Below are 20956 nucleotides of genomic sequence, written 5' to 3'. Positions count from 1 at the left end.
TCACGTGCCTCCTAAAATTGGAGAGGGCCCTTGGTGAAGTTGTGTGTCTGCAGGCATAGAAGGAGCAGGGGAGGCTGCCATGAAAAACAGAGTTACATGGCTCTACGCGCTCTTTTATGTAATCCTTCCCAGGAGCAACTCGAATTGGACAGAGTCCCCGCTATTGTTTGGATAGCGTTGTGCTTCTAGGAAGTGATGGATGAGGCACCGTGGGCCAAGCCATGGCTCTGCCTCTTGTAGCCCTTCCCCCTCCCGCAGTCAGGGAAGTTCTGCAAGGGTTGCGGATACTTTCCGAAGGAGGGGAAAGAAGCCGAGAATTTCTCCTCCTGGAATTGTCCTCTCTGCTCATCTGACTGAAAATGAGGGTGATCTGCACCAGTGTATCTGAGAGTCGGTAGGAATCTCAAAACATATGTAACAAAGTTGGAGAAAGAATTATTTTAGCAAGGCTTGTGGAAAATGGAGACAAACACAATAAAGTATTGCACAAGAGCAGCTCACAATCTAGTGCCAACACTAACAAATCTTCAGCTTTGAGGTCTAGCAGGAAGTATGTGGAGAGTTTTACAGCATACTTCTCCAGGCTGGAGACTGGTCTTAGCTGAAGGTCATGGCTGGAGGGAGATAGGACTGGCCACAGAGGGCCTGGTAGTTTTAATGTACAGAAAGATGAATTGAAACTGCTGAGAACATGAATTTAATTATTTAAAATTTATTAGCAGTGGGATTAAGTGCAAAGGTAGAACATGCGGTACAGCTGTATAGCATAGGTGGTCTCTGCAAGGAGTTCTTGCAGTAGTCTTTCTCTTTTGCAGTTTTTTTTCAAGCAGGCTGGGATACACACAGGAATTCCCTTGTTAGATATCCCAGGAGCAACTTGCCTGTCTTGGCTTGTGTCCGAAAGACCGGCGCAGTCTCTCTGCAGCCTCACTAAGCTTGCCAGATATCTATCAAAGTAATATCTTTATTTTACAAAGAACTGTGAACTTTCTAATACCAATACAGTTAAATTATGTATAATTTCTGTAACTGTTGCTCCCAGATTTTGTTTCGGTATTCCTCAATTAACATGTGCTCGGAAGGGTACAAAACTTTCTTCTTTGCAGCTGTAAGAGAGGGAGGGGTTGTTCTGTATGCCTCGAACAGTTTTATGCTCAAGCTATCGAGGCGGCCCGAATGCTGTGGGGAGCGAATAGATGTTCTTGAATGAGCTGTGAGAGGAGATTCAGTTCTCTTCAGCGGCATTTTATCGCTTTTTTTTTTCTTCTTCTTCTATTCTGGTAGTTCACATTTGGCACGTTTTCCAAAGTAAATCAAGAAGTGTAACCACTGGAAATATTATATATGTGCATATATGTGTGTTTGTGTGTGTGTATATTTAATTCATAAGTACATTTATATATATTTATATCTCTGTGTTGCGGGGGCGGGCGGGGGGGAGCGGGGCGGAGCGGAGCGGGCGCAGCCGTGCGCTCGCAGCGCCACCTGGTGGCCGCGCCGGGCGCCCCTGGCCCTGCCGGGGCCGGGCCGGCTTCTAACCTTCGGGTTTCTTTTCTTTATTACTATTATTTATTTATTTTTTATGAGCTTCATAACGACATCTGTAATCTCCAAATCTGGGTACGTGGGTATATGTCTGCTCTCTGTGTGTCTGCACTCACAGATGCTGTGTATGTACAAACAAGCTCCTTTTATATATATATATATATTTTTTTTTCTTTTTCTTATGCCTTAGCAAATACCTTTTCTATTATCTATTTAATTAGGCATTTTTACTTTGCAAATGACTCTTTAAATTGTCTTCAGAGTTCTCTACTTAATTCTGAATATTGAATACTTCAAAAAGTATTTGCAAAGCTTGTCTCAAATTTGAACGTAGCATGTATTTTGAGAGAATGGAGAGGGGAATACCTGTCTCTAATCACAACGCAGTACTCTACAAACTTTGGAAATAAATGAATGGTGCAGATCATGGAAGAATAAAACATTGTACTTTATATGCTGATAACTGTATGCTTAATCCCTTAAGAAATTACTGAGCTTCCACTAAGTACAGAAAGTCTAATCCTGTTTTCAAGCAAACTTGAATGTTTGTTTTCATAATGCAGTTTGCTTTTGACCTGAAAGCCTAATTATCCTTACTGTTTTAAAGTGAGGATTTCCAGTGCAGAGCTGCCTCAATTAAGGGCAGGTTTGTCAGCTCCCATGCTAATTTAACAACTGATGACCAATGATGTTGTGTTTTTGTACTGCAATGAATGGTTTTTGGAAAGGTTTGATACTGTAAAGAATATTAAGCCTGCTTTAAAAAATAAAAAAAACACCCTACAGATATTCTTCAGAATAGAGTATATTAAGAGCTATGTGGGTAACATTTCAATAATACTGGCATAACTTGTGCAAATACAATTATACTAATGAAGTTTTACTAAAATAAATCTGCTACCTGTGTGTCCCCTGTGGAATAAGAATTGTTTTTTTGTTTGTTTTGGGCTTTTTTTTAGCTTAACATAGATAAGTTCCAGAATAATTCAGGTAAAAGCTAAACTTAAAAGGGAGGGGAAAGAAAGGGAGAGGAAATTCATCAGGATGAGTGTCTATTAAGTGAAAAATAGCCAAGAAGTTGACAACCTATTTATATTGTCCTAACTTCCCCATCTGAACATGCATTACATCTCCTCACACACTCCAGTCTGCATGTGTAAAAGAAAGACCTCAAATCTTGTCAATTTTTAAGCTTCTGGTAAGAGGAAATATAAAACCAATACCTCAAGTGATTGAGGGAGTCCTTAAAATTGTGTGTGGTGGATTCATTACAAAATGAAAACAAATGAACATGGCTCTTAAGGGCGTACGATGTGAGGGCCAAAATAGTTGATGGTTTTCAGTGGCATCCATGCATCATTCCTGATGTTTTTGCAGTTTTGAATTACTTACTAGGAGCTAGATGAGATACTAAAATGCTTCCCATCTTTCTATTCCAGTCTAATTTCTTGGCAGAAGAAATGAGCTTGCCAAAAATCCAATATTCCACTCCCTAGTTTTACTTTCATTTTTGAAATCCTTCCCTGCTTTTGTTTTTCACTTTGTCACATTCCTTGGATCAGGACAGATTCAAGTTTAAACTACCTCCATACCAACAGAGAGACATAAGCCCAAATGGATTTGTCACTTAAGTTGCTATGAAAGTTTCATTTCAATTCAGCTGGAGCGTGCAGGTATCAGTAGTGTTTATTCTAGTACTATTTCTATCTTTTAGCATCTAATCTTTTCAGTGTTTTGGGGAAAATGGGGATCTTATTGACTGGATTCTTCTATTGAGGATAAGAGTTGTAAATATTTTCATTTGTCTCAATTATCCGTAGATATTTATGAGGAATTTTTCTTTCTTATCTGGTATACCCCACAGCCACGCACCAAGACGAGACTGTCTGCTTGTCCCAACTCCCAAGTCAGCATCCCTCTTCTTCAAGTAGAAGTTGAAGAGCCAATGTAGTTGGATTCATACAGCCTCTTTTTCCCGCCTGCCCCCCACCTTCTCCTATGTGGGGCTTGGAGGGCAGCTTGATTCCACTTTTGCACACTGCTTGATAATGCAAGGCATCTTTAGCTGATCACATTAGATCAATATTAAGTTGTAGATCAGGAAAAACTGACCAGAACAACCAGATTCAATCCCTTTGATGAAATGATTTGAAGGGATTTATGACCAGCCATTTTCTAAGGAAAGAATAAATTGTATATGTTTAATTCATGTATAAACATATGTTCTCTTGCATCATTGCTGTGGACTTTAGCAACTGCTCTTTTTTGTGTAGGATATTAAGGAAAATCTACACTTCTTGCTCTTGTAACCAAGAAGCCAGTCATGTATTTGATTTAAGACTGGGCTACCTCAAAAGATAGTGTTTTGGGGGCTATTTTAAAAACATAACCTTGGCTTCTCTTTTCTCTAGCAACTAATAGTTTTTCAAATATGGTTGCATATGGTCAGTGTCAAATAATATTATAGCACAACAGGGACATTCTGAATAATAGATGTATATTTATAATGAGTCATATCTGGTGGTGTCATAACAGGTTAAAATGTAATAATGAAAGTATAATACCAGTCCTCCATTTTATCATTTATGAAACTTTTTTTTTTTCTGTCAAACAGCCAATATCAACTTTTCAGAACATGGTAAAGTGGTCTGTGTTTTAAGAATGTAATTCCTTGCTGCTTTCAAGACAGTGGTGAGCCTATTGAATAATTAAGTAATAACATTGTTTTGATTTCTGCTGAATACTGTTTTATGGCATTTCTGGGACTAGGGCTATTAAGTTCAGATCTGCGTAGTTCTTCATCAAGCAGTTCTTAGTACTTACTGAAACTTATTTTAAAATAACATTAAATAAGCAAGGTCAGGACTTAAAAATTAGGAAATTCCCTTATTAAAGTTGCTCATGTAGTTGTAGTTCAGCACTTGCTGCATATGCATATTGCTAAAGCTTCAAATTATGTCATTCTATGTCATTTGTTCTGCAAGAAACCTGTCTCGTTCTGTGCTAAAGATAGGTGACTCATCGCAGAAGACAGCATGAAGAAAGCATTATTCTTCTTGTATTTAAGCAATGGGACTGGGATGAGCAGTGAGCTCTAATGTCTTACCTACTGTGTCTTGCTAGATGATGCTTCCCTGCTTTCTCGTACGAGATGCACATAAGGGGAGTGAACTCTGGCTGTAAAAGGAGCGTTACTTTTGACATCAGCTAATTTTTTTGAATGCTTGACATCTAAAGCTAAATGACCAGCCATTAATGTAACTTTTGTATGTTATAAAAGGTGCTTTAAAAGTTAGACATTAAAATGTTAAAATTATTTTCCAAATGATGGAGAAAGCTAATATTTCACAAATGTATAAATGAAGGCACAAGGTATACTTTTTGTTATGTTCACTTGTGTCACGGTTTAGCCTTGTGACTGTGTAAGCTCTTCCTTCCGTCATGCACTAAGACCTCTAAGGATAGCTGACAGTTTTTACAGTATAACTTGGCATGCCTTTGGTCACGCCAGGCATCAAGGAAGCTCTATGAAACTTCTTATTTGGAGCCACAGACGTGCTCTCTGTCATACTGTGTGCGCTTATTTCTACTTGAGATAATAATCTTTTTGATTCTTGTGTCCATTTTCAAGACACTTCACTATTTTGGTTTCTACTTTAAAAAAACAAACGACATTCTTCACTCACTCTGTAATATTTTGCAGAGTCCTGCAATGGGTAATGTCTCTTGCTTCTTCCACGCTAAGTAAAACTGCAGGGAGCTGTTGTTTGTGAGGAGAAGTACAACTGCATTTGTAAATTGAAAAAAAGAAGCTGGGTTTGACTTCTTAAACTATGAATTTAGCACAAGTGTCCTGCACAGGTCTATGTGAGAAATTCACGCCTCTTCTAAGCATCAGGATATAAAGAAAAATACTGTATTTGTTATTCATTTTCTTCATCTTCTAGAATAAAAGGGAGAATGTAAACTGGAAAAAAAAAATTGTACTATGTGAGGTTGTTTCCCATATGCACAGAGAAGGGAAGAAAGATGCATACAAATGTTTAGCATGTGCAAGTTTCTCGGTGCACAATTGGTTCCCTCCTTAGGAGTGGAATTCGGTGAAATTGGACTCCGCTCTTAAAAACAAAGAGTAAGCGCACAACAAAGGATAAGTGATCAAATGATTAGCCAGAGGCTAGTAGGAATGCTAGAGAGGAGTGACAGATTGCATATTAGGAGGAAATCTGATCTTGAAATTAATTTGAAGCTTTCTGCAGCTGAGGCTGCAAAAGAATAATTTTAAAATCTTTCTGAATGACATAAATATATGAAAATTCTGAACTGCATGTGTACAGAGAATTGCATAATGCAAGTAAGGAGGCTAACAGATGAATAAAGTTGAATTATACTATAGTGGAATTTTCCACTTTTTTCTCTCATTCTTTAATTGGCCTTTGCATTCATCCATAGCTTAGTGTGAGAAATTGTATTAATTTTTTTATTTAAATTCTGTTTATCTAGAAATATGCGTGCTGTAAGGATATGTATGAGTGAATGTACCTTCCCCTGTATGCAAATAGAGTAAAATCAGGGCACCCAATACATATCTTGCCAGGCATGAGCAACAGCTACATATGAACAGGGAAATATAGTTTAAGATTGGAAAAATTGGAGCTTTTAATTATAAAGAAGTGAATATTTCCTTATTTAGTGACCTAACAAATGTTTTTAATTTAACCTTGCTGTAGGTAGGTGTCACTTTGTATTAAAACAATTCACTTTCTTTATAGAGACCACATTCCCTTTCTTCAAAATTTAACATTAAGTGCAGTAGTACTGCAGTGTCTGAGTCCACACATTTTTAAAGGCTCAAAATGTTCCATTAAAAAAAAAAAAAAAAATTACTCTTCAAACCAGCTTGTGGAAGTTTACTGCCCTACCTTATGAATGTTTTTTGCTGTTCTTTTAAAGAATTAGTAAATATAGAACAGTAAAAGTCTAAAGAATTAGTAAATACAGATGAATAAAGTAAAATTTGCATGCAACACATGAATTTTCTTCAAGCTTTAAATGTAACTGAACTTTTGTAGGGATATTACTAAAATTATTTGCTTCTAAAGGATGGAAATATAGTTTCATGTAGACTTTGGTATTCGTTGAAGCTGTTGTAAAGCTTGATGTTTAGAGTAATTCTCCACTGGTCTTTAAATCGTACATAAATATTTGCTGTTTATGTAAAGAAAAAAAAAAAGACATGAACAGTATGTGAAGGTATCAGGTTAATATGAGTTGTAATTAAAAAAAAAACCAACTCTTATGCCTTTGATCCTTTTATAGGGTAAAGGAGAAAAATAATACAGTGAAAGTAGCTTTTGGATTTATTTGTATGCATCATTGCTTTTTCCTGAATGGAGTTATAAATGCTTCATTTCATGTCATCACTCCTGTAAGAGAACTGATAGAATTTATCTTCTGGTTCGTGGTTCCCATGTAGTTTTGCGCTTATTTTTGTTGTTGGAATTTTCTTGGTGGTGGGTTTATCATGAGAAGCGGAGGTCTGTCACTGATATACCTGTTACCTTCTGAGGGCCGTACCTGGGAGAATAAAAAGAACTTCTGAAGTCTTTTTCATGTGTTTAAATTTGTCATATTTTTATTTAGTGCAACAGCAGTTAAATAACAATAAAAACTGAGTCTTTAAATAAAAATCAAACCTATTATTTTGATGGAAACAAATCTTATCATTTAGTCTCGTTGTCATTACCAGTAATCTTAGAAAGGGGAGGGAAGAGGGGGGAGAAGTGCTGCAGCCGCGTAGTCTGTCTCTAGCTTGCACATCCATATTCCCAGGTAATAGGTCAGGCCTATTTTTTGTATTGTTTTGCCTTTTAGTCCTCTGTATTATGTTTTCCTTCTTTCAAGACTCGTTATAACAATCTCTTTGCAGGCATTAGCTAACATCAGTATAATACTTATGAATTTGCAGCTATTTTTAAAGGAAGTATATGGAAAAAAAAAAACCAAAACAATTCTGTCTCTGGTGCCATGATGTCTATTAAATAGCTGCGATGTTCCCTTCATAACCGCTCCGGTTAAGCCATGCTAGTTGTTACAACAAGAGATGCCAGTATCCCACTCCTAAATCTGTTCTGCTTGTGTTTGCAGCTATGTCATCTTATCTTTTAATTGTCAAGTCTGAGCTTCCTGGTGCTGTCGCGGGGTTCTTAAGTGGAGACGCCGAGAGTGGGTAAGGAAAAAAAATACTTTGAACGTTATGTCTCTCTTTTGAGGAAGAAAGTGGTTCAGGACTGTTGAAGGAGATGGGTACCGACACTTCCCTTCAATCTCACGTGCTAAAAAAGTTAGTGATTTACAGGAGTTCTTGGAGTATAAAATATATTTGGCATGCGTAAGCCTTCTGCAGCACACGCATACAAGAGCATGATTCTTTCCTCATAGCAATTTCCCATCATACGACCTTAAATCAGTGGCAAAACTCAATCTGAAGAAATCTCCCTTCTGTAAAAATTTAAAAGGAGAATCAGGGAGGGGACAGGAGGGAGAAGAGGAGAAACATTTAAACTGCTGTCATGTTATCACTTCACATATTTCAAAACCACAGTACAAAAACCGGCAGGCATTTAAATATTTTGTTGTCTTGCTCCAGTAATTGGACTTGTCTTGGGAAAAATGCCAGGTTTCGAGACTCTGTTTATAATTCCTTAACTTGGCTCCCAGTAAAGAAATTATTCTTTGCAATTGAGCTATAAAGCTGTATGTAATGAGTGTATCCCTCAAATTTCTATCAGAAGTGTTGCGAGAAATCTATGCCTGTGCTAAGACAAACATTGCAGCTTCAGCACTGAAGTATCTTGTCCAAATTGTTACAATGCTGCTGACATTCATAACAGTGTATCTTTGAAAACACAGCCATAACGCAACCTAACAGCCATATTTTCAGATGTTTTGAGCTCTACCGTAAGCACTTTCTCTGGATTGAAATTTGGTGAAACTGTCTGAGGCTGTGTGATACTTGTACAACACATGAATGCTGTGGGTGAATTTTCAGTTTGAAATTAGCTTTTTTTTAATGGTACTTTAGTTCAATTTATATTTTTCCTTTGCGGTTTTTCTGGTTTAAAACCAAAATTTTGAGAAATGAAGGGTGATGGTAATCTTACTTTCTGCCTTTCTCCCCTCCCTGCCCTTGCAATAATACGGATTTTGTAAGGGTTTTTAAAAACTATTAAGGTTTGTGTGATAAGGCATTTTTAGTCTGTTAATGCATCTTTTCCAGCTGTTGTAGTCATCAACATTTCATTTAGACCTTAACACCTTCTCCTTCGAGACTGTACTTTAACTCTTCTCTTCATGCAGAGTGGCATTGAGCCTGCTACTGTATTTGCTGGACGTGTGTTCCAATTTCTCTGTCCCCATATTTATCATATAGCATCACTTACTGCTGTTTTTTGTTTTAAATAACAGCTCTGCTGATGTGAAGTGACTTTTCACAACAAAAATAATAATTTTCTAAATAAACAGATTATGAGCATTCATATAATGGTAGGATCTAGAGGTCCCAGTTGCTGACAGGACTTAAATGGCCAACCACCTTACGAACACATGTATACAGTACTGGGCAAAGGATTATACTGTCTAACAAAGACAGGATAAACTACTGATTTATTAAGCTACCTATTTGATAATACTCCCACTAGACTTTACTGTTTATCAAGGTTTTAATGCAGAGTTTCCAAATGAGAACATTGGAGAATAGGCAGTCAGGTTACAGTGGTTTAACTGGTGATAACAAATTGGGTATTCTGGTAATTCTTAGTGTGCTGTTAGCACTGTCACCACCCATGCTTCTTCCTTAACTGAGATTAAACTTTCGTGGTTGTGGATGAAGTTCGGTTGCCTTGTGTTTACAAAGAGCTGAAATTGTTCATAGGAATACTAACCATGTCTCAGCTGAAAAATAGTGATTTGATTGCAGCCAGGGTCTGGTCCTGTTTCTACCTCTGTCACTGGGAGTTCTTCTGTTGATATATGTTTAGCTGGCACAGTTTGACTCTATTCTTGACTTTAGCAAACATTTCAAATGCAGCAGTCGAGTAGTATTCCAGGTGCGCATACACAGCTGATTTTCTGTGTATGCCCACATCTATATTTCATACATTTTGCCATATTAAGTGCCATGATAAATCATAATCTTTTGTTTATGTGTATTTCTTCACAGATGTTAGAATAGCTCTTTAATGATAGAGTTTCTTAATTGTAGGAGATAGTTCCACGCAAATAGGTAATCTAATATCAAACCTAATAGCAACTTATTTATGCAAAGGGCTTAAATATTGACTGGTTTGATTGAACTATTTTAACTAGACCGCTTGTTTCCAGATGTGGCTGTACGACTGTTCTGTTTTTGTTAAGTCAGTATGGCATCTGATACGCTTTCATTTGGATGCAGAATTTATCTTAAAATGTGGTTAGAATGTATCAAAAGTGTCAGTTAAACTATCTGCGAAAAATATTTTGTATACATATATCATCCCCAAACGTACTTTTATGAAATATGTTTAAAGAATGTTTTGCACATTGAATTATTTTTATAGATAAAGGTAAGCATGTGTGCATGTGTTTGAAAGGACCAGAGCCAGTGTGTAATATATCTTCATGTCTTTATTAAAAAACAAAAACATACAACATAAACAGTTGTTAATTGCAAGCTGAGATATATCAGTCTGCATAACAAGAATTCTGCAGAGTTTTGATGACATGAACGTAGTTTCAAATGAGAATTGTGTTAAACAGTTGTAATTTGTGAGCCCTCTGTTAACATTTAATGACCCTGTCAGGAGGATACGATTGATGCAATTAAGTTGTCTTGCTTGTGTGTTATATAATTGATATGGACTGAGCGTAAGATCCTAATTTAGAACACATGAATCTCTTGTCCTGTTGCATTCAGGAATGAAATTAAAGCGATTTATAAATGTCTGCTTTTGGTTAAAATACGGGGGAAGGACGAGGAACATCTGCATGCCAAAGTGTTTTCAGTAAAGTCAAAGATTTGTATTCTATATCAAATATTTGGAACACTTTTATCATATAGAATTAAATTTGCAGAGCGAACTGATTTTAAGGGAAATACAAAAACATTTATGTTGCCTTTGAAAAATAAATGTATTTTTACTATAGTATTTTTGGAAAAAATGGACTTTTTGATAACCAGTAGATGGTCCACTGTTTTGTTTTTTGGAGATCTTTTTAAATAAAAGAATTGTATATTCAAAAATTAAACAGTTTCCAAAATTATTTTCTCTCCTATTTCACATCACCTCATTGTAATTTTTCTCCCTCTCCCACCCCCCACTGGGTTTTTTTTTCATTTACAAGAGAATAACCAAAATAACCTTTTTCTCTGGCCTGCTGAACTCATGAGCTACGATGGAAACTATGGATTTGCTGCTTGCTTAGACAGAGTCAGGTGACTTAATGTAGAGGTCCTGCATATACAAATCTGAGGCATTTTAGCTAATCTCACACATAGTGCATCATTCCTTATATATTTGCATACTCTCCTGTTGCTTGTAATACTAACATCTACCATGAAAGTAAGAAAAACAATTTAAAAATACCTGAACATTAAATATAGCAAGGTATGTTTTGCAAACACGAACTCAATAACATACTAGTTAACATAGTTGTTAAAATCTTCCTTAAGAGAAGATCAGCAATTGTGAAATGCCTTTGGCTTCTACTTTTATAGCTGGAGAACTGTTTTGGGTAGGGTGAAATGATATTAACAATACTACAGCAAACAGCTTATCCTGGTAAAGTTGTTTTTTACCTGACGCGGTAGCAGACCTGGGCTAGTAGTACACTTTTTGAAAGGTGATGTGTTTTGAGAAATTTTTTTATATAGAGATTGTCACTTAAGGGACACTTTGATCTTGATAGAGCAAAGATGCCCTCAGCCTTGAAATTTCGGTATTCATTTATATTACCTRTATTTTTTTTAAACAAGTGGCACAAGTGTTTGCCCCCTATGTATGATAGTAGTTAATAGGTGTATAAGGTAATTCTTCTTTAACACAGGTGTTATGCTACTTTTCTTATGATAACTTGAGGTGCTGCCTGTTTATTAGGTGCTAACCATATCCTGGACTAAATAAACTTGAAGGTCAAAGGCCAAGGTGTTTATAGGTAGTAAAGTCGGAGGCTGATGTGCAAGATGTTTATCAGCACAGGATATGGTTATTACCAAGTTAGGGGGAGCCACCCTCAAGATGTTTCTGTTTCTTAACTTATACATCTGTACTTTCCTTTGTTCAGGTTTGAGATTTTGACGCTTTAAATAGATTTTTAACTGCATTAAGATTATGTATAGCTCTACAGTGCTTTTTATATGTATATTTTTGTATAAATATTATTAGCTTATTACGTTATAATTTCTATCTTTTTACCCTTTAATTCGTGTGTGTGTATACGCATACAAAGAATGAGTGATCACTTTGTGCAAAATTAAAGATAAAACCCTCCTTGTTCCTGATCTTTCTTATTTCATCTCTGAATAGCAAAAATACTATTTCAAATCACTTGAAAGATGATTTACTTGGTTTCTTCTTCTACTATGAGGACCCAGTGATGATAGGTATGATGAAACTTGGGCAGAGCGGAAAGTTAGAACGTTCAGAAATCATAACTGAGTGTTAAAAGAAATAGGCTGACTTTTGGTAGCTTTGCTTTCCTCTTCGCACCTCTTGAAAATTGTAAGGAGCTGTGGTCGCGTAGAAATAAGCTGGGGGGGAGATTCTGCCGCAAGTGGGAATTAAAATTGCTATTTCTTCCGGTCATGTGAAAACGCAACGCGGAGAGAGTAACCCAGTTCAGGACAGATGTAGCATACTACACAAGCACTTCTGTAAGAAATCTGCGGAGTATGAAATATCCTTGCCCCTCTGATCGTTGCTTTGAATAAAGGCAGGGAGGGATTTGCATACTGTGCTGTTGAGAAATAGCTTCGCACAAATCAGCCCGCTGCTCGATGCAGGCATTTGCCTATGGAAGATTGCTTGCAATGCTGCTTCGTGACGGGACAGTGCTCTGCTTCCTCCTTGTCTGAGAACTCTATTTTAGTATCGCAATAAAAAAAACTGAGGATACAAACCCATATAAATAGCATGTGAGCCTGGAAATTATTTGTTGTTGTTCTTGTCCTAGTGGTTATTTGTCCAAGATTTTGGTGTTAAAGGAGAACATACTTTTTTAGGTCTCTTGAACTTTGTATCAGTCATAAGTAGCTTTTCCAACAGGTCTTGGTACCTTGATGGGAGACTGCTGCTACTGATTACTTCGGTCTGCATTGTTTTTCCTCTTGCACTTCTTCCTAAAATCGGTGAGTAATTAAAGGAGAGAAGCGAGTATTATTCTATTTTAGTAGTAATTACAATTGAAGACTTTAAAACCTTAATGGGTTATTTATTTATTTTAACTGGCAGGGGGCTGGTGGTGGTGGGGACTACTTAAGTTGTAGCATGTTCTGCTTTCCAGCCCTGCCTAGTTAACCTATTACTTGGGTTGCAGTAGTATTTTGTCTGCAATACTAAAATAAAATCTTTACAGCAGAACATTAAAGAGCTGCATTTACTTACAGCATGCCATTAGTGGTAAGCCAGTTCTAATTCTGCCCTACAAAACTACATAAATGATCTGTGACAGGCAGTTGGAATGTTGTTATTCTGAGTCCTAAGCCCCAGATACCAAGCACTGTAATAGAAAACATGCCTAAAATGTAAAGCTTTAGCTGTACATTAGGATCACTTTCCTTATAAATTCTCTTTTATTTTTACTGTTATTTTACAGGCTTTCTTGGCTACACAAGTAGTTTATCATTTTTCTTTATGGTGTACTTTGCTCTTGTGGTAAGTTAAAAATCAGTGCACAGCTTATCTGTGTTTTTTTTTCTTGTTGTTTAAATGTTTTTATAAGCCTGTTTTGAAATGAATTGCCTTTCCCTGCCCCCTTATGTTTTATGTAAAATTTAGAATTTTCTTTGAGTTCAGTATATACTTGCTTGGACAAATTACAATTATTTTGCTGAGGCATGAAAATGTGTATGAACTTTCGAGCATGTGAAAAGATTTAAAATAATTATATTTTGGACTGGTAAATGTAGCAATATTTTTGTTTTGCTGACGGTGCAGTGAAGGGAACTGGCACGTAWACTTTTGTTTCCCTACTGCTAACGGAATGGAATTCTGTTTTCTTAGCTTCTAACTATTACTTACTGTAACTAGCGCAGAAGAAAATTTAATATATTCCAAATAAATTAAATTTACATGTACGATGGAGTGACAGAGTTCAAAAAAAGGCAAAGAAAACTAGAACTTTATTAAGGCAGTTTACAAGATTCATTAATATGTCAATGACCTTATTCTTTTTTCCTGCTGAAAGGAAAAGTTCTTTTCTCTAAGCCATATGGGGGTTTTTGACCCTGATATTCACCCTCTCAAGGCCCCTGTGAGGTAGATGTTTCCAAATATCACAAGTGAGACCTGCTAGGCAGATCTAAGAGGGAAAAATGTGCCTTTAAGTTGCCTCCTTTTTTTTTTTTCCTGGAAAGAAGTATGTTAATGCACATGTGTAATATGTAGTACAGCTAAGCAACTCACACTCTGTCATCTAGGTATAGAAACAAGAGTCTTGTTTGGGAGCCCGGAAAAATGTTCCCCTTCTCTCCTGTCATTCTGGCTTGCGTTGACTTGCATTTAATACCTGTTTTACAAAGGGATAAACAGAGTTGAAGGCAAGTTGAACAAACATGCCATCCAGGAGACCAAGGCAATCCATTAGGAACTAAACCATGTGATAAAACCAAACTTCAAAGCTGTCAAAACATCTCCCTAGGGTATCCCTTGAGACTTGTGGTGTTTGCAGGACCTTGGGAAGTATTCTTCCTCAGCATAGCATTGAGAAACAGCAACAGCCTCTCCAGAGCTAATGGAAATTTGTTTGTAATATTTATGAATTACCTTAACTTCTGACCTCTCTCCTAAAATTTCTCTTAAAAAAAAAAAGAAAAAGAAAAAAAGAAGAAGGCAGCTAACTATAATGCTTAAATAGGTCTTGGTCTGAAGCTAGTTGCAACAGTTTTAAAATAAGTTCAATTCCTAGGTGTCAGTGGAAATGTGTGCACATCTCTGAAGTAAGCTACTTTTAATGGGTGTATGCACATGAAAATAATATTGGGCTCAGAAAAGGCAAGTGTGTAAACAAGACTTGTACACAGACCTGTCAAGCTATAAGATGTTTGGACGTAGAGTTTAGTTCTGATTCTGTATAGCAAAAAACATTGGTAGAAAGTGTTAATTAAGGAGTGCACAGACTACTAGATTTATTATGAAATGATAAAAATTGTATGCTTATTTTTTGTTGTTAAGTGACCAAGAAGGAGCCAAAGTGAATCTTATTGAGGTCAAAAATTTAAAAACCCATTATGGCTGTTTAAAGAAAACCAGTACTCTTTGCTGAATATCTTCTCTGACTTGTTTAGGTGTTGAAACTAAAAGGCATTAAATGCATTTTCATTTTCGTATCTAATTGCTTTGAAGTGGGTGATATGCACTGTTGAAATGGCGTTTTAGTTTGCACAATGTTAATTTCTGTACGGCAGATATGTTTTAATTTGTTCCAGAAGAAAACTCTGTTAGTCATATGGAACTAATACAATTCTGTTTTGCATATACAATAATTCTATGCATTTTCAAGTGCATCCCATCTGTTCAGCTTTATGCCAGCAAGCCACAATTTTAGTACTGCCTGCAGAAAAGAGAAGTACAATAGACAGCATATGTCTTGGTCAGTATGGTCCAGTGGGTGCACCGCGCACAGAGTCGAGAGGAGACGCTTTGTTCTCTCTGCGCCCTGCTGAGGGACCCTGACGGGTCACATAGCTCCTGTCTGTACTTCGGTGTCTTTTCCTGTGGAATTAAGATATCGGTTATTGTCTTCACTTGGAAAAAAAACGAAAACACTAAGATGCAGGAGAAAACATGTACGTATATATGTAACTACTAATTCAAAGCCAGATTCCGTGAGGTCCTGAAGCACTTCCTTTTGTTTCTGATTGCTTTTCCCTGACCTGAATCCTATACGAAGAGAAATTAAATGGGTTTGTTGCCCTTTTTTTTTTTTTTTTTTTATCTCCCCTCTTGCTATATTGAATATTGGTGAAGAGTAAAGACAGATTTTTTTGTGGGAACATCCCTATTGGTAGCTTGTTCAACATGGGTGTTAATGATTCCTGGCAGTATTTTTCTAAATCTTTTGTTTAGGCTCCAAGAACAGAATGTTCTGATGCAGATTGGGAGCTGGCCGTATGTAATGAGTGATGTTAAGCATAGAGAGCCCCTCCTAGCTGAGGGCTGTCGGTACTGCTAGACAGCAAGGGGTGCCTGTTTTCCCACTGCAGGATATGAGAAAGCAACCTCAGTGGGAATGCTAGAACATTTTGAGACCTCTGGCGTTATTTTTTAGCAGTGTTTTTGGTGTGGGTTTAATATACCCTTATATACATTAGAATTTATGTTTGAGTTTTGTTTTGTTTTGTTTTTCCTGCTTAAAACCAAATGTTTGTTATACTCAAAAGACAATGTTTATACGAAATGGGTTTAAAGTTTTGGAGGAAGATTGTCTATGCTGTCTGCATGACTGCTTAGCTAACTTGGCTATTGCCGATTTAAAAGCCTCTTCCTGTTGGTGAGCTCATTACAAATACACTGTCRAGTACAATCAGGAACCCAAACAGATTTGAATAATTAAGCAGGTAGGCAAATAAAAGTACAGATTTTAAATACATCTAGTGCTTTTTCTTTTGTCTTCTTTTGTTTTCTTTACTTTTTTTTTCAGAATCTGTATTAATTTCATTTTAAACAAATGTTCTTCAGATTTTTAGGTTCATGTTTCCTTGGCCCCCTCTCAGCATTGTTTATGCATACATATGCCTTCACTCTTTAGCTTGCAGGAAACTCTTATCCCTCCGCCTGCAAATCCCAAGCACAGTTTACTTTCCCCAAAACCTAGGCTTTAGCTTCATGCRCCTTTTCATTGCTTAGGAAGCCTCTTCCAACCGTAACCAGAGCTCCCACGAAGCCTCCAAAGGTTCTCCTTTAGATTTCCTATCTCGTTGCCTTTTGCATACACAGAGGTCTCCTAGAAAAAACACTTTGCCTTGTAGCTCGGCCTCGTAGATGTCTTCAGCTAACTAACAAGCTTAGGCTCCCTGGGAGGAGATAGCACAGCCGTGTATCCACGGTTGTGGTGCCAGAGCAGCAACAGTTTGCATCTGTGTCTCGGCTCGTAGATGCCACACGCTGCACAGTGGGAAGGGAAGAGGTGAAGCAGAGGTGGCCATGTGGCGGAGTCGTATGCACGCCTGCAGGCCCAAATCAGGTTTCAGTGTTTCGTCCTTGCCTTCCTCTCCCTTTGGCTTGCTATTAACGTTACACTTTTCACATGGCGGCTGGAGAGGATGTAATTTGTGGGAAAGGACAACAAAGCCAAATGGATTTTTTTTTTCTGGGATTTCTCGCATTTTTCCACATTTGGTACATTCTGAGCCTTCCAGAGGGGACACTTTTTTCTCCTTGCTTTTGTACTTTTTGGATTTTTTTGAGAACCACCATCCTAGAACACCGTTTATCCCTCTCTCTTGCTGCTCATAGTCTTCCACAGTCTGCCGTTCTGGCTTCTCTGGTCTCCCCTCTCATACCCTGTGTTCTTGCTCGCTGCTTGCTTTTCGGTTGAGCTTCTTGCTGTACTACTGGGATCTTCATCTCCCCTCTTATACCCTTGCTTAGATAAGGTTGCAATTTACATTGCACAGAGGGAGGCAGTTTAGCCAAGCAGTGACCAGATAAGAACAGATCTCCCGATATAAAGTAATGCCAATTTAGTGTCAGAAATGTGGCTGGAAGACTCCCATTTCCATTGATAATCATTTTTCACAGGGGTYGCAGACCACCTTTGAGCAAGCTGCTTCCAAGTTCTGTACCTTGAGTTGTTGTGAGTTGTTTTTCTAAGTCCTGGAATTTAAGACATGTATTATTGCCACATACCCTCTGTTTTCTTTCCCCATATTTTGTCTGGAGGTAGCATTTGTTTGCTTCTCTTGGCACTGGTGACAAGAGGGAGCATCTAATCTTTATTCTCTGGGAAACGCCACTTGGCAGAAAGCAAACAGTAGATTCCTTGAGACAGAAGAAGAGCCCTCTTCCATGTTATTCTTCTCATGAATYGGAGTCTTTAATTAAGTTTTTAATTATTTGCTCCAGGCTTCAAAAGTATTATAACCTCTAAAAAGCCAGGCAACTACAATAGGAAATTAATTAGGGTAAGGAGAGCAATGCAGCTATCATTTTAAACTGGACTCTTGAAAGAGGCGGTAACCTTTCTTATTTTAATTTCCCTTTGATTTTCAGCCCTGTTTCTTGGCGGTCCCTAAACCAGCAGGGTGTAGATAAAGCCCCAGTGACATTCTGGGACAATAATTGCATTTATTGTTTTTCCTCTGCTTTCTAGTCCAAACCATATGTTTCTGCCTTTTAAGATTAGCCCTAGGCTCTGCTCTATCTCTGTTAAGGGCTTGTCTACTTAGGAAAGAGCCTGGGATAGCTAACACAGAGCAGCTATTCTGTATGGGAGGCAGTTAGCACGGAAAAAGCACAGGGAGAGTGGGTGCAGAGTGCTGGTTGCCTTACAGTTCATGTCAGACCTCATTTCAGTACACCACCTCCGCCTAGGCGAGCCATAAGGCTGCCAGCTGTGCGTGGCGAGCAGCTGTATGGAATGGCACCGGCCAGTTTTTCTGGCMAGTCCTCCTTCCTGTGGCCTAGCTGTCTAGCAGGCAAGCAAATTAGTTTACGGTGGGTATAGCTCCCTGCTTTGTATACCAAGTCTCATATATTAGCTATGTGTGTATCTAAATTAACCTCATTTTTAGGATATCATTTATAAATTAAGTATGTTGTCTTTACAGATTATAATTAAAAAATGGTCCATCCCTTGTCCTCTACCTCTAAACAGTGCAATAGAGAACTTACAGGTAAAGTACACGCTGTTTTGAAGCTCTTCTAATTTTATTAATACCTATAATGCTTTCTAGATTAACACTTTCAGAATTACTTGTAATTTAAATTCCTTCTCAATCATTGCGATTTTATTATCTAGAAACTATAAAGTTTCAGGTCTGTGGTTTGTGGTCATTCTTTCATTATGTCCTTTTTTTGTATATATGTTTTACAGATTTCAAATTCTACTGGGGAGTGTAAAGCAAAGCTCTTTCATCTTTCAAAAGAGGTAATATTCTCTATTGACAATAGGCTAACTAAGGGGGCTGTTCTTAAAGAACTGGGGTTTAAACCTTACCCAGGGTAGGCTATTCTTCCATAAAACTAATTATAGGCTACTGAAGCATTTCCTATACCTGTTGCCGATTGTTATCCAGTCTCACGCTTTCTTTTTTTATATGAAGGTCAGTTGTCACAGTTAGCGTTTATGAAAACGATTTGCAGATATGACCAGTGTTAAGTWTAACAGATGCTGTGGTGGTCAGCCTCAGGGTGCAGTCGGGTGACTGCTAGGAGCCAGCTTTATATGTCCTCAGCTGGAGGTCAGTGCTACTTGATTGTGTGCACGCTGTCCATTCCTTCCAAGGCAGAACAGCTTTCCTGAAACCGTCTGGGCCTAACCTTAGTTTTTTTTCTCACCTGAAGCTAATTCTTCAGGCCAAATGCAATCTTGTGCATTGCACCGGATGCCAGATCTGGTGTCTGATAATTAACGTGACATTTAAATCCTGTCACCGCTCATCAAGGCGTGTAGGAAAGGAAGTATCGTGTAGAACTCGGTAGTCTCTGTGGGGTGAAAAGGAAGGGATAAAGGGAAGAATAAATTGGGATAGGCCTGGAGCATATTGGAATTTGAGAGGGACACAGTTGCATTTGTCTGAAAGAATACAAAATCTGACCCCCTCCCCCCCMAAAAAAAGAAAAGAAATCTTGGACAATGCAAACATAAGGCAACTGTTAACTGGTAGATCAAAGGAGAAGTTTTGCTTCGACCGGAAACATCTACTGTGAGATTACAGCCTTTTGTCTGACCTTTAGTGCTTTGCAGAATCTTGGGACTCATCTATACTATGTTTTGCCATTTTAGCTTAATCAATTGAAAGTGGCATAATTTTACTGGCCCTGATTATGTCAGTTCAAAAATATTTGTTATAGTTTAGCTTATTCCTACTTGGGAATTGAAATAAGCTACGGTAGATGATTCATCTCTTCCAGTACAAGTTTTTGGAATAATAAACCACTAATTGAGTGGTTACAGCTTTAATTATGTAACTATCTTAAAACTTTAGATGCCAAAGCATGTTATGTTTTCTGGCTGCTATATCCAAATTTTTGAAGAAATGATACAAAAATAGTGAAGTCAGGGTGAGGGAATCAGTAATTTGACAGAAAGCTATGGATATTAGATTTTTATTACCTTAGAAAATTCTGTGAATGACCTACTGACTCTGGGGCAAATCTGCCTTTTTTTACTTAGGTGCTCAGCCTCAATATAGCTAAGAAGAGTCTTTCAGTTGTTAGCTCATAGACATCACGACCTCTACTGATCATGACGTATTAAGCTATGACCACCATGTGAGGAGATATTAGTTGAAAAGGTACAGTTTTGTGGAACGAATCAGTGGTGCCATTCTGCATTATAGATATGCATCTCGAAGCATTAACATGAAAAGATTTCCACTGACTTCCAAGGCATTGAACTGAATTCTGAATTCATCCAGATAATTTTCTAACCATCTGTAATAACAAATAGCATGAAAGATGTTTTTCYTCTATTTTAGAGTGCTTATGCAATACCAACTATGGCCTTCTCTTTTCTCTGCCATACCTCAGTCTTRCCCATTTACTGTGAGCTCCAAAGGTAATGTATGGAAACACATGCAATATTAAAATATAATGATAATGTTTCTGCTACATTTTCCCTAAATTACCCTTGAATAATTTTTATTTTCAACTCAGTGCCATCAAACAGTGCGCACAAAGTAGCCTTCATATTTTTGGGATATGTATAGTTTTAGTCTGTGTCAGTACTTGCTTTTCCTCTCTTACAGGAGAGGAAAGTAGTAAATATGATCCCATCATCACTGTCAGTACATTGTCCTGGCCATCTGGAGAAAAAAGGTTGTTTGCTAAGGTAGTTGCTAGTTAATTTTTATTGCTGTAACTGAATCTGCATTTGGCCAGGTCAGATTCGGTGCTTTTTGACCACATTCTGTTCCTGGCTCTGAATATGTATCATYCTGCGTAAATCAAATTTTTGATTTAAAAAATAACAAATCACCTTGGTATGTCTAAAT

The 20956-nt window shown here is 37.5% G+C and overlaps 1 protein-coding gene across 10 annotated transcripts in view; it reads left to right on the top strand.

Moving 5' to 3' along the window:
* The window catches only part of SLC38A6 (solute carrier family 38 member 6), a 41369-nt gene that overhangs the window by 12020 nt on the left and 8393 nt on the right, over positions 1-20956 (top strand). For 5 of the 10 annotated variants that reach the window (XM_026088621.1, XM_026088625.1, XM_026088626.1 and 2 more), the window contains 6 exons: positions 7693-7774; positions 12834-12928; positions 13396-13454; positions 18569-18634; positions 18835-18888; positions 20441-20520. In XM_026088621.1, coding sequence (XP_025944406.1) covers positions 7693-7774; positions 12834-12928; positions 13396-13454; positions 18569-18634; positions 18835-18888; positions 20441-20520 — 436 coding nt within the window. Of the gene's footprint in view, positions 1-4159; positions 4184-7692; positions 7775-12833; positions 12929-13395; positions 13455-18568; positions 18635-18834; positions 18889-20440; positions 20521-20956 lie in introns of all 10 variants that reach the window. The other 5 variants (XM_026088623.1, XM_026088624.1, XM_026088620.1 and 2 more) reach the window with 4 other exon arrangements.

Source organism: Apteryx rowi, unplaced genomic scaffold (genome assembly GCF_003343035.1).
Source record: "Apteryx rowi isolate R43461 unplaced genomic scaffold, aptRow1 scaffold_78, whole genome shotgun sequence".
NCBI lineage: Eukaryota > Metazoa > Chordata > Aves > Apterygiformes > Apterygidae > Apteryx > Apteryx rowi.
This window is presented reverse-complemented; position numbering and strand designations above follow the sequence as displayed.